Raw genomic sequence first — 13,656 nt, forward strand, 5'->3', positions numbered from 1 at the left:
TCTACGCTTTGTTCATTTTCAAGCTGCTTAGTTTTTAATTATACAGAACTCATTAGGTTGTAGTTAGTTGGGAAGATATAAAGAAATAGGATTGTGTTAGGCTTCCCTTTCCTCTGAATTGTTCTTTAAACACCTGATTTTCTGGCCATTCGTATACATTGAAAACTATGTATTACAATTGGTAAGGAGATAAACTTATTTTATTGATAAGTATTCCATTTAAACCCATCTTAGATTCCACAAATACAAACCCCACCATAGTCTGCTTTTGGGAGAGGACATGAACACTCAGACGACAAAGTGATATGTTGATAACAAAACAATTGACTTTTATACAAGAGATTTTATAATAGGATTGTAATATCCTTGACTTTTATTTATTTTTATAAACGATATGACAGTTTTGTAAGATAAAGTGGGAGAAGTTTTGGTGATGATAATAAATTTCTCCTAATGATTTGATTAGAAATTATTTTTAATGGTAAAATTGTTGGTGTATCATTGAAGTTATTTCTAAATTATTCTTTGATTAATATTCCTGATGCTAGGTAATATACTGTATAAATAATATATTTGTCCAATCCAGGAAATATTGTAATTTAAATCAAATTAACAAATATTTGAACAGTTGCCTTGCTAGGTATTGCAAAAGATAGGAAAATATGTGACATATGGCCTCTGACTTCAGAGAATTTGTGATCTAATTTACAGAAAGCAGAGGTGTGGCAGGGAGAGGATAATCTACCAAAAAAATATGGAAATACACTCTTTTTAAAACTATACTGTTATTTTTCCCTATTGATATCAATCTATTCTAATTTTTCAAAATTTGTCATTACTGATTCTCTATGTGACTGAAGGGTGTGGGTCATTTTAATGACATTTTGCACCGGTTTTTTCTGTAATAGAGAAGACTCCTTTTTCAGTTGTCTTAGAATTGTAGGACAAAATTCAACCAGTAAATCAAATCATTAATTGCTATACAAGTTATAATCTGAATAGACTTAATTTAACGTGCATCTCATGTTCTGTTAAAAGTAAGTTAATTATTTAGTTGGCCACATCTTTTTCTTCTAAAGTCCTTGTTCTTCTAATCACGATATGGTAGTCGATTAAAGTAGATTAAGTATCTACCACTATTAGTCTTTATTTTCAGTGGAAGTCAGCAAAAGAAAGGAAGCCTTGTGATCAGAGAGAAAGGAGGAAACCTTGGTCATATATCACAGGAGCTAATAAAATTTCCAGAAAGTCAATATTTTAATTGCTTTAATGTCTAGAATAACAACATAGCTGCTGTTCCAAATTGCTGTGTTCATTTGGATGGGATGGGAATTGGACTTGTGATTTCATTAGTCCAGGGAACTCCTGGGTGAAGAAACTCCCTCTTAATAAATAGATGCTTAATGTGAATTTCAATAAAGCTATTTAAGCTTTAATAGCTTCAAACTACACGAAGACTTTTGGAACACCCTGTATTACTCCATTAATAAGAGAGTATTTTTAAGAAGTCTGTCATTTAGAAGCCTAATTATGTGCATGCCCAGACCTTTCTGTCCACTTCTAACATATCTGGAAAAAATAATTCTATTTTCTTTTGTTAAGAGTAAAGAAACTGTGTTCATACCATCTGAAGATGAGAAAATGGCTCAGCTTTTCCACCTCACTTATAATTCAGTGGATGATTGTTATGTCCGAGTTTCAAGTAGTAATGAAAAAATTTCTGGATGGGAAAATGGTGTTTGGAAAATGGATTCTATATTCAGAAAAGTTGAGACGGACTGGAAAATGGTAATTGTATGCGTTGCACAGCCTGTCTTGAGGACTCTCATTGGTGTTCTCTGTTAACTGGTTGTTTACATCAATATTTTAGTGAATTTGTGATTGCATTGATAAAGGAATTCTTTTCATCTTTGCAATGCCCCCTTCTCCTGTAGATACTTCAGAGGTTACCTCCCCCAATGGAAGCTTGGGTCTTTTCACATTTCCTGGGTCCCAGGGTGGGCAGCACTGTGTGTCTGTTACCCTTCATTTGCTGTGTGACTGGCCAGCTCCCTATTCCAAGTCTCATCTTTCCTGAGTGATCTCCTTGACCCTCCTCCAGTGTCTGTTATCATTGGTCTCTGCTAATGCCCCACCCTGATTCTCTCTGTTGTCATTGGGTTTACCCCGAGTTTTGCTTCTTTTTATTCTGGATTAGCTCTTTAAATAAAAGTTAAGACATCTTGGCCTCAGTTTATGTTTTGTTAGGCTCCTCTATGTAAAATGGAAAAAAAATTTACATATATATGTATTTCTCACCAATGCTATTTTAAAGGCACTTTTCCAAGAGTAGAAATCTTTCTGTAACCAGATATCACTTCTAACTGCTTATAATTATTTGAAGGACTATTCCAGCATCCCCAGCTGGCCACCCCCCCCCCCCCCACACACACACTTCTAAACTCTGGTGCCCTCCATTACCCCCAGGATCAAATATGTCCTTTACAACCAAGCCCGTTCTGACTTGTGAGTGTTCTCCTCCTTGATGGCCCTGGACGTCCACTGTGAACAGGCAGTAGTGGCCTCTACACAGTGCCCTATCCCTCCAGTCTGTTTTTTCAGTGGCTGTCCCCTTTCCTCCTCACCTCCAGTGCCTATTTCCTTGGATTCCTTCAGCCCTAGGCTCATCCCCTCTTCGAGAGGAGGCCTTTCCTAATCAGTTAGTGAGCACTGATTAAGGCTTCTGTGGTTACTCACTATTTACACAGGATGTGTCTTCAGTTTTTTTGTGTGTGGTCTCCCTCATTAGAATTCAAAGACAAAGGATCCTTTTTTTCCTTTCTTTATATTCTTAACACTTAACACAATGCCTGGCACCCATTAAGTGTGTAATAAATGCGTGTTGGCCTGACCTACCAAATGATGTCAGTGTGTGTGATTTTTGTTCTTCTAGATGTAAAAACCCATCACAACATGTTCTTCCATCTCATGTTTGAGGTCCTCCTGTGCAAGATATCACTAGGTGCTGTGGGAGGAGCTTCTTACACAGGAAACTGCTGATGTCTTGGCAGGGCTCATGGGCTTCCTTCAGTGTCACTGACTTAATACATGGTGAATTTGATGAAAAGTTAAGCAACTTGGTTTTCTGTTAAGCAGAATTCATCAGCTGGAAAGAGCAGCACTTTACCAACTGCATTATCAAGTGAATAAATAGAAAAAAAAAACCCATTTATTAAGCCTTTACTTTGCTTATCAAATGGAATCATCCCTGGAGTTCTGTAGGAGCTCACCATCAACTTGCATTAGATGTTAAATGTCCAGATGGTATCCCCCAGACTTGGTTTAGAAAGAATGCCCTTCTACCAGCAGTCTGCTTTGAAATGCTCTGTCCAAGGCATCCACAGAGATTGTGCTCCTTCCTCACTTGGGCATTGTGTTGTTAGCTCCCTGCCAAGGAGGCATTTCCTGTCTTCTCCTCCCATTAACACAGTTGGTTTATTCATATTTGTATTTACATGTGTACGTTTTGTTTCCGCACCAATAGAAGTTAATTAAAGTCCTTGAGAGGAGATACTTTCATTTCTGTTTTTATTTCCCCCAGCATCTAATACAGTTCCTGGCACATCATAGGTGCTTCATAAATACTTGCTGACTGACTGACTCTAGGTTAGAGTACCATAGAGTAAGGGTAAATGGCGTGAATACTGACAGGGTAGAGTAGAAAACTTCCTTTAAGAACTTACTGAAAAACAACACGAACAATTTCAAAGCACAGTTTAGCATAACTCAGCTGCTGGGAAACCCCAACAGGTGACAGACCCATCTAGCCTATGACAGTCAGAAAAGTATGTCAGTACCCCCAACCCAACCACAGGTGTGGGAAGAGGCAAAGGAGAGTCATGCATGGCAAGAAATGATTGTAATGGTAAACTAAGGAGCAGTCTGTTAGGCGAATTCAGTCTGAAAAACGTCTCTGACTTCTTACAGTGGTGTGCAAATTAACCTGCACCAAGTAAAATAATTAAATTTATTGATTCATATAATCAGACTGACAGCTTTACATCTTAGTATGCATTCTGTGTTCCTTTTGCTGTAAGCACTTGTTTCACTTGATTTTGCATTGTTTACAAGATTTTGACACATTCTTTAATTAGTCATAGTGAAACCACACTTAGTGTATTCAGCTGTAAGTGTGCCTTTTATGAATAGCCCCATATTTTCCAAATCTAACATTGATCATTGCTGATAGATATACAGTGGGCTTAAATCAGGTGAGTGCTCGGACCATTAACATGGTGATCTCCATCTCTTAGATACAGTTCTTAACCTTTCATGATCTGACATGGTACAGGGCCATGTTACAGTATCAGATTTCTATACAGGAATTTAAAAATTTTCCTTCTAAATTATATCAATATATTTATCAGAGTTCCTTATTCCTCAAATGGGGACAAGACTTCCATGCCAACTGGAAGTAAAACAAATCCTCAAAAAAGTCTGATGATCTCACAGGCTCACTTATAGTTCTGACCTGAGTGTAGGTATAGCCTTAAAGGAAAAAATGAGTTGCATCAGTAAAAACTATCTTTTTTTCTTTTCCAATCTTTCATACTCCAGTCTTCATATTGTCTTGCATATGAGAAATAGTTTTTATAACAATTGTTATTGACTGTATTTTTAACTAGTCTTCTTCCTATTCTTTCAACTTCAAGAAGCAACAACCCCTTGTTCAGTAATAACCCTTCCAGTTGCCAGGTGCCTGTGAAGGTCTTTAATGATTAATTAGACTATTTTTCTGTTTGTCACTCCTTGGTGTGTTTGTGTTTGGTTTTGACGAGATTTTCCTTGGTGCTTTGATGTGGCTGATCATGTTTTTGTTGTGTTTGAAACACCTTGAATTGCCTGACTTCTGTAAACCAACAGTTCCTGCAGTATCTCTAAAAGTTATTGATGTATGCACTTTAAGATCTATAACTTTTGCGTATTTCCTTAGTTAATATCCATTCTTAAAAACCACAGAGTTTAAAAGAAAACAAAACAAGCCGGGGAAATGGGTGTATGCCAGGAAATCCAGCAATCAACTAACTGAACTTTATTCTAGTAGCCAGCACATGGTAGGTGCTTACTAAAGGTTTATTAATTGCAGACTAACTTAAGATGGGGAAAGCTGTTCAATCTCATAGCTAAGGCTAATATTCTGAGTCAGCCTAGTATCAGTAGAAACGCACACACACACGCACGCACACACACACACATACAGACATACAGACACACACACATACACACACACCAATTGCTGTCAGAAAATGAAATTGTATCAGAATTCTTACTTGTCCCAAATAATTCAAACATTAATGGTTAGAGAATTAGCAGCAGTTGTATCCTACCTGCTGTGATGTCTTCATCTCAATTCTCTGAGGAAAATATTTACTGTAGTTACACAAAATCTAAATTAATATTAAAAATGTAAAAATTAAGTGAATTGAAATACAATATTGAAAGAATATTGACTTGGGTCAAAATGTATAGTTAGCTAATAGAATCTAAAAATTCAGTTTACCTACAACTTTTTAGGACCACATTTATTAGTGTACTTGAATTCAGTCAACACTAAGATTTCTTCCAGAGTGTTAAAGGCATGATGACATAGAAAGCTTTTTTATTTAAATTAGACTCTACCCTGGGATTTCTTTTCTCTCGATACTCTTTCCCTGATTTTATCTGCTCCCAGGGGCTAATCATCTCTGTGCAGATAACTCAGATCTCTATATCCAATCCAGAGCCAAGCCTTCACTTCTGCAGTGCCAGCTGCCTGTTAGACATTTCAGATTGGACATCCTGAATGCATCTCAGACTCAACCTGTCAAAAACTGAATTCATTCTTTTTTCCCTGAAGCCCCACTCTCTGACTAAGCTTCTTGATTTCTGAGAAAGGTGCCATCATTCTTCTAGTCTCCTGGGTCCACAGTATCAACATTATCCTCAACTTCTTATTCTGGCTTCTCACATATCCAGTCAGTTGCCAGTTCTTGCAACTCATTTATGTTTATATCTGTCCTCCGACCCTTTCTGCTGGCCTTAGTTCAGGACCTCATCAACACCTCACTTGGTCTCCTTGCTTCAAGTCCCTCCCTCTTCCAAGACATTGTCCATTCTGCTGGTCGCTCCATCAACCCCAAGACTCCCAGTGATGCCTAGGAGAAAACAAATGGCTTGTCTTTCTCTAAGCCAATTAAACATTATGGAGGGGGGCCAGCTCCCACCCAGGTGCTGTCATCTATACAAATTACCCTTCTTATTATTCACATAATACATCTTCCTTCTCTGTGCCCTTTGTCATGGCCTGCTTCTTCTACCTGGAATGCACTTTTCTCCTCGCCCCTGCTTCGTAAAAGCTTTCTCCTCCTGAAGTATGCATCTCAAACACTGCATTCTATGTGAATTCTTTCCTGTACCTTCCTTAACCACCGTGTCTTTACTTTGTATGTTATTTCTTGTAGCGGCAAGCACCCTGACACATCCAGGATGGCCTGCTAGCACAGGTTCTTAGATCCACTTTTCTAAAAGGAAAGCAACTTTTGAGGGGTCCACAACCTTCTTTAATCACATATATGAACAGAGAAAAAGACCAAGAGACAGGGCTTCTAACTGTCCAACCCAATACTGTCTGACCATTGCATACATACATAGTTACCAGAGAGAAAAGCCCCAACATCTGAGTTTTTAAAGGTGGGCCGGGGTGGGGGATGGAGGGGAGCCTGCCCAGAGCCTTATCTAGCAAATGAACCTTCTTCCAGAGAGTAAGTCCTAAAGTGAAACCTCACGACAGAGTATAAATAGACTTTTTAGAGCCAGAGGGCATCCACCACCCTAGATCCTAATTAACAAAAGCTATGAAAGCCTTCAAGCAAGCAAACCTCCGCATGAGCAAACTTTCCCTTTAAACAAGTTCCTCCCTCAGTGGGCTCCACCTGAGGCCTATGAATGGGTGGAGAAGATCTTTAACTCCCATGAATATAAATCCCATTAACATTACATTTATATATGTATAAATATGCATATACACTGTGATTGAAAGTCCCGTTGGCCTGAGTTCACACCAGAGGAATTCAGATCAGTTTCTATCTGTCTTTCTATTTCTCTTAGTAAGGAGAAACAAGAAATGATCACAGAATATAAATTCTTTGAGAATTAGGATTGTCTCATTGTTTGTATTTTGTAATTCCAGTATCTGGAAAATAGCTGGCACCTAATAAATGATGAATGATTAAACCAATTAAACCAGTGAACTCTTAAGTATGAAAAAGCTAGGTTTCCCTAAATCATTTAACTGTGTGATGATCACATTACTACATTAGTCTCCAAACCTTGTTTACTTCTTTCTCTGATTCCTCATCTCACTTCATTTTGTGTTTTTACCTTCTAGGTTTACTTAGCTCGAAAAGAAGGATCGTCTTCTGCCTACATTTCTTGGAAGTTTGAATGTGGGTCAGTTGGGCTTAAAGTCGAGACCATTTCCATCAGAACAAGCAGTCAGACATTTAAAAATGGAAAGATACAATGGAAGCTCCGTTCTGATTCCACACAAGTAGAACTGCCAGGAGGTAAGCATTGAACTTAGAGGCTTGATCATGGAATGCGTTTACCATGTAATGACCATTTTAATGTAATCCTATTTAACTAGATGCTAAACATTATCAGGCCCAGTGTAATTTTTTAAAAATTCTAGTCACACAAAAAAGGATGATGTTTTGTTGTTTCCAAATCAAGTACAAGCAGGAAAGTCCTTTAAGGTAACTATGGTGTCACAACACACACAAAAAGATGTGTTGACCTTTTTGACCATCTTAAAATAATTCCTATTTGTTTGGGTAGGTTTTATTTTTTGGTGGGTAGGAGGCTGTGGTTACTAAAACATCCACTCCAAAACTGCCTCTTCAAGCTGTGGACTTAAATTTAAATTACTTAGGACAGAGCTTTAATTATTTTTTTATTTCTTTCCACTCAACAGATAAAAGCCTTCATTCCTATTGTGATTTTTCTGATGCCACAGAAGTTATTTTGGAAGCAAAACTAAGTGGAGGGGATGGCGATGTTGCCTGGCAACATACCCAGCTGTTTAGACAAAGCTTAAATGACCGTGGAGAAAATTGTTTGGAGATAATTATAAAATTCAGTGACCTTTAAGAACCTGAACGTTGCAGAAATGCTGGCAATCATCAAGGACTTATCATGTCTAAAGTCTTCTGTTGATTCAATGAATGTTGGCAATTTACCACTGTTCACCCTGCTGACAGCATCCTTTTTTAACTGGCCATCAATCATATCACTCTTGTCAAAATAATAAACCTTTATACCATGGACCGTAGCGAAATCCTAGAATTTTTAAAGCTACCTCTCTTTAATATGCTAATTAATGTGTTAATGGTTAGAATGAGACCTTACTACATGGGAATCATATTTTACATTAAAATCGCATATATAGTATCGAGCCAAATATGATACTCTCTTAATGCCCTATTCATAGTTATGGCAAAACATGGAATTGTCATTCTTGGTCTTTTGGCGTTTTCCAGCCTCTGATGCTGCCTTGCGTATTGCTGGTGCTTCACGTTTCTTGAGTTGGTTAACTTGGTTAATTTCTTGGGAGGGGAACAGTGGAACTGAAATCTTTATGATTTTCAAACTTTGTTTTAATCTTTAAAATTAACAGTTAAGAAGTTATGGTGCATGATAAAATTTTTATTGTAAATATGTAGGCATTTTAAAATAAAATAAACTATTTTGCATTATGCCTTTCAGTGGTTGTTTTAAGACAAAATTTTGTAAGGCATTATGCTTGAAAATAATGTAATGACTGGTTTTTTTTTGAAAGGATGTCTTTCAAATTTTCTTTAACAAGCTTACCTAAGGAAAAAAAAGGCACTTTTGACCTAAATTTTTATCCCTCTCTCTGGATAAAAATGCCTGTTCTAGATATTGGCATTCTCTAGCCATTTCATGTTGTATATGAAGCAATGTAGTGTTTTCCATAATGACTTATTTATTACATGTCACATGTAAAGCATTTTAAAATTTTCTGAAACAATTTATTCCGTGTCATCTTTTGGAGACAACAGAGGACACTGAAAGGAAAACTGGAGATGGAGTTGAGTCCTGACTAGTCAGCCTCTCAGAGCTTCAGTTTTCTCATCTAAAAAATGGGGATAATATTTAGATTGCCTTGAAAGGTTGTTGCGTTATGTAAATGTGCATGAGATTTATTATGTATTCTTTTAGAACCACGGATGGATTCTTAAGAGCATATATTTCATATTAAGAAAATCAGATTTTCTAAAAATACTGTTTCTCTTTTTATCCATCTCAGTGGAAAATGAACAGGTATTACTTATTTCAAACTTGAGGATCTGTGATTTTTATTGGTGTGGGTTTTCCTTTCATTGATGTAGACTATAGTCTTTCTTTAGCAATTGCCCTGGCATTTTGTCAACTGATTTAGTGGCCGGTCTTCTGGTGAGGAGCATCTGCAAACACATCTGTATTTTGACAGTGACAGACGTATATCTGTTACCGGATCCTTTGTCAAAAGCTGTTCCTCCTCCCCTGGAGTTGCTTTTGTGAACCCAAAGTAGCCTCCATGCCACAGCAAGGCCCCTGACTCAGACTGACCTTCAGAAGAGGTACAGGGGTTCTCAAAGAGGATATTCTGGCTATCTATGAGCAACCGGTGCCTATTGTGAATCAATACAGGGGATCTGCTTTTGAAGTAACAGGAGTGTCATCACTTCTTGGACATTTAAACCCAGAACTATGCACACTGGTGGGGGGGGGGGCGCGGTAAATTGTTAAGAGCTGGCTAGAATCATTACCTACCTTTGAAGTTTTTATTGGCAGGAAGAGGAGTCCCTTGAACTGTTCTAGAAAACTGCATAGCCGTTGAAAACAGCTTCACAAGAGAGGATATCGAAAATGAAAATGCTTGTGGGGTGTTTTCCTGTACACACACACAAACACAGAATTTCCTCTTCAGGCTGCTTCAGCCTGCATCATTTTAGCATAAAGTATTTCCCCTCCCCCAGCCTAGTTGTTTTTCTCTTTGGAGCCAAACAAAAAAAAAAAATGATGTTTGCTTTTCAGTCATTCTGAACTGGAGGCTCTGATTTCATTTATATAGGGAGCTGGGATGAGGTTCCTTCTACTTTTGCATTTTACCCTAAGACACTGGAAAGCTAAGTAACTTGCCCAGGTCACTTGGCCACTACAGGGGTGGGTCTTGAACCCAAGGTCTTGACCCTCAAGCCAGATCTTTATCCACAACATCCTTCATATAAATATATAGGAAAAGCATACCGATATATATAAGAAAAGTGTATGTGCTGTGTACATTATACACACATGAAAAGTGTGGCTTTATTGCCTGACTTGAAGGATAAAAATAATGGGAATGAGAGAAGTGGAATACTTTGTGCTAAAAGTGTATGGCTAAGGTAACAGAGAGGGGAAATTCTCTGAGCACAGACTTGGTAATCTATACGGTTACCAGCACTAGGAGCCTCATGAATGTCAAATGATGAGATTCCGATATACAGAAACATCCAGAAATTGTTCGCAGGAATCTCTCTGGACAGAATAAATTGCCAATTTTTTTTTTTTAATCAAATAAGAATTGAAAGGCATAGGGACACTTTGTAGGCCAACAGGTGAGGCTGAAATAACCATGCTCTCTAGTCAATGGAGGCTTGGGCCAAGTGGCACCAAGCTGATGGACCACCTGTGTGAAAGCACTTGGCTCTTGCATGGCTGATGAGGGGCACAAGATTGTTTATTTATGCACACCTTATTTATAGCCACATTGTATTTTGAGGCACGAGATCAAATCCCTGCTAAGGCTTAGCATATGTGTATTATCTGGGCAGTTAACAAATCTGTGATTTGGGTTATTTACCTTTTTCTTCCTAAAGCTAATAAGGATTGATGCCCTAACTACGAAATAGAAGCACCATAGGACATTCAGTGGTTAGGTTCGTGTGTGTGTGTGTGTGTGTTTGTGTGTGTGTGTGTGTGTGTGTGTGTGTAGATTTGTTGCAATAAGTACGTGGCTATAAACTGCATCCTTCTCAAGGAGGCACAGAATTAAAGCTAAATCCAGTAGCAGAAAAAGGGACGTTTTGAGTGTAAATCTTGAGGCTGCTCCAAGATCCTTTTTCAAGTGTGTTAGGGTATATTCTTCCCATGCGTGATTTGGCCATTTCCTTTGTCTGGCTGGTATGTTTGCCATGGGGAGTGGCAGGGACATTTACTCCTTGAGGGAGAACAAAGAACCTGCTCAGCTGCTGACTAGTTCTCTTGGGTAGGGACTGTGCTGCTGTGACAATTTTAAAGACGTGTCACCTTCCCCTTTCACTTGGCAGTGACCTTGGTTGTACTCACCCTTTTGTGGGCTGGCTCTCCTGGTAAAGATTTTTCTCCTGGCCAGTCCTTTATATGTGGAGTTGCTTGAATTTTACAAGTGTTTGTTTAACTCCAAGAAGCCAAGGTCAGTGAATGTGGTTTCACAGTCTAATAATCAAGGCAGCCGGAGGCATAGATGATTTAACAAAATTACAGGGCATGAATTTGCTGATTAGTCTTCCTTCTGGTCATCACCATCTTTAGCGCTAGCATGCACACTGACCTAATGTAACATACTGTGGTAGAAAGAGCCCTAAATTTGGGTTTGAACACCTGGGTTTAAATCCCTGCTATTATTTATGTTACCTAGTTCGGGGGCCTTCTCCCTTCTTTGTGTCCTGGACCCCTTAGAAGCCTAGTGACCCTTTCTCAGAATCACATTTTTAAACAATTGAAGAAAATGCTAAACTTCAGTTAGAGATTATTGAAAATAAAGGTGAGGGTATTTTGTGTTTGTTTTGTTTTACCCTTTAAGCTCATGGACAGCCTGAAATCCATCCAGAGACTTCTTTAGTAGGGACTCCTTGGCCCTAGATTAAGAATCACTGGACAAAATGATCATTAAAGTTCTTTCCAGGGGACAAAACCTCATAATAGTACTTTATTTCTAAATATGGAATTGGGGGAGGGGGTAGAGTCAGAACAGATGAATCATCTGTAGTGTAGAGAGTTAACTGTGGGCATCAAGAGTGTACATGCGTAAGACAGCTAGTTTGTGTTCAGTTTCACAACTCAAATGTCGGTCCTCTAACCCCTTTCTCTTAGTTTTCAAAGTTGTTGCTTGGTACGAAGAGATCTAGGAATTGTAATATGAAATTTATCCAGCAGCTGCAGCTCTTTAGCAAGGGCCAAGAACCTGGACCTTCTGAAAAAGTGCTGAACTTGGAGCCCAAAGGACTGAGTTTGAGCCATGGTGGTAAAACACTGAGCGACCTCAGAAAAATAACTTCTGGGAACCTTTTTCTTCTGTCAAGTCAAGGTAATCATGCTTACGTTAGTGACCTCACAGGGTGATCATATGAATGAAATCATACATGTTTTAATTGTAAGCGATTATGAAAACTCCTGGAAACTCTCACTCAGAACCTATTTACTCTCTTTTTCCTTGAATCTAACATCTTCGATTTCCCAGACTGTAACAAATTATAGGAAGATGCCACTCAGCGGTAAAATATGATAGTTCACAACCACTCAGTTGGGGAAGAGGAGAGAAATTAAGGAAAAGCAGACATGCCTTAAAGAAAACAAGGTAATCTGGAACCATTTGTGTGCCTCAACTTTTCAAGGAATGACTGGAATATCCGTCTGTTGATTTTTGTAATGGAGATGATGAACCATAGAAACTGGAGCCCAGAAAGGTCAGGCAAGAGACTTAACTCTCTTTAGCCTCCTGTAACATGAAGGAATTGTATTAGAGGATCTTCAGAGGACTCTTTCAGCTTTAAAATTCTGTGTGAATCAAGAACAGATTAACTCAGAAGGCAGAGGTAATGTGCCATGCATTTTAGAATTTTATCAAAATGGGGGAATTGATTGGTTTTGCTTGAAAGGAGTGTCACCTGTCAAAAAATTGCTGACTATAACAATTCACTCCCTGCTGATACCAGATAAATGAGAACACTTTATTCTGATGGAGAAAGATAGGACTTTTAAAAACACCATACTAATAAAAAAATTTTTAATGTTGAAAAATATACCTATATATTTATATATTGAAAAATTACAAAATTTTAGACCTCTTTTGAGTTTTTACACAATCCAGATTATGTAGAACTGTAACACCTATATATATCCTAACTGTAGGGCCAGTCAGATAAGTCAGTGCTTAATACATGAGTGCTTAGTGTATGCTAAGTTTTGGAGAATTTACAGGAAAGAGAAAATAAGGAGTTTATATTCTAATGAAGTAGTTACAGTTCAGGGTTTTACGCTTCTCATTGCTCAAATCTGAAGGAATGCCAGTAGTCTGATAGTGGGGACTAGATCCTGCCTCTGGTTAATAATTAGATGTATGACTTTGAGCAGGTCATTTAACCTCTGGTCCCCAGGCTTATCTGTAAACAGAATTAAACTGAATGGTCTCTAAATCGTTTCCAGTTTTAACATTCTCGTGTTAAATAATTCTGGAATAAGATTGCTACAGCTGTTTCAAGAAGTTAAAATCTCCCAGCAAATTCATGTTTCAGCCTTCATTTTAGTTAATGCCCTTATTGATGTGATCACAGT

The 13,656-nt window shown here is 38.1% G+C and overlaps 1 protein-coding gene across 5 annotated transcripts in view; it reads left to right on the top strand.

The window, feature by feature from the left end:
* NGLY1 (N-glycanase 1) overlaps positions 1–8,780 on the top strand; it is a 56,288-nt gene extending 47,508 nt beyond the window's left edge. For all 5 annotated transcript variants that reach the window (XM_072651157.1, XM_072651158.1, XM_072651162.1 and 2 more), the window contains 3 exons: positions 1,603–1,788; positions 7,406–7,583; positions 7,991–8,780. In XM_072651157.1, the coding sequence (XP_072507258.1) occupies positions 1,603–1,788; positions 7,406–7,583; positions 7,991–8,166 (540 nt within the window). In that variant the 3' untranslated portion in view covers positions 8,167–8,780. The remainder of the gene's footprint in view (positions 1–1,602; positions 1,789–7,405; positions 7,584–7,990) is intronic.
* Positions 8,781–13,656: the final 4,876 nt, after the last annotated feature.

The sequence above is a fragment of the Notamacropus eugenii genome, chromosome 3 (assembly GCF_028372415.1).
Source record: "Notamacropus eugenii isolate mMacEug1 chromosome 3, mMacEug1.pri_v2, whole genome shotgun sequence".
In the NCBI taxonomy this organism is placed as follows: Eukaryota; Metazoa; Chordata; class Mammalia; order Diprotodontia; family Macropodidae; genus Notamacropus; species Notamacropus eugenii.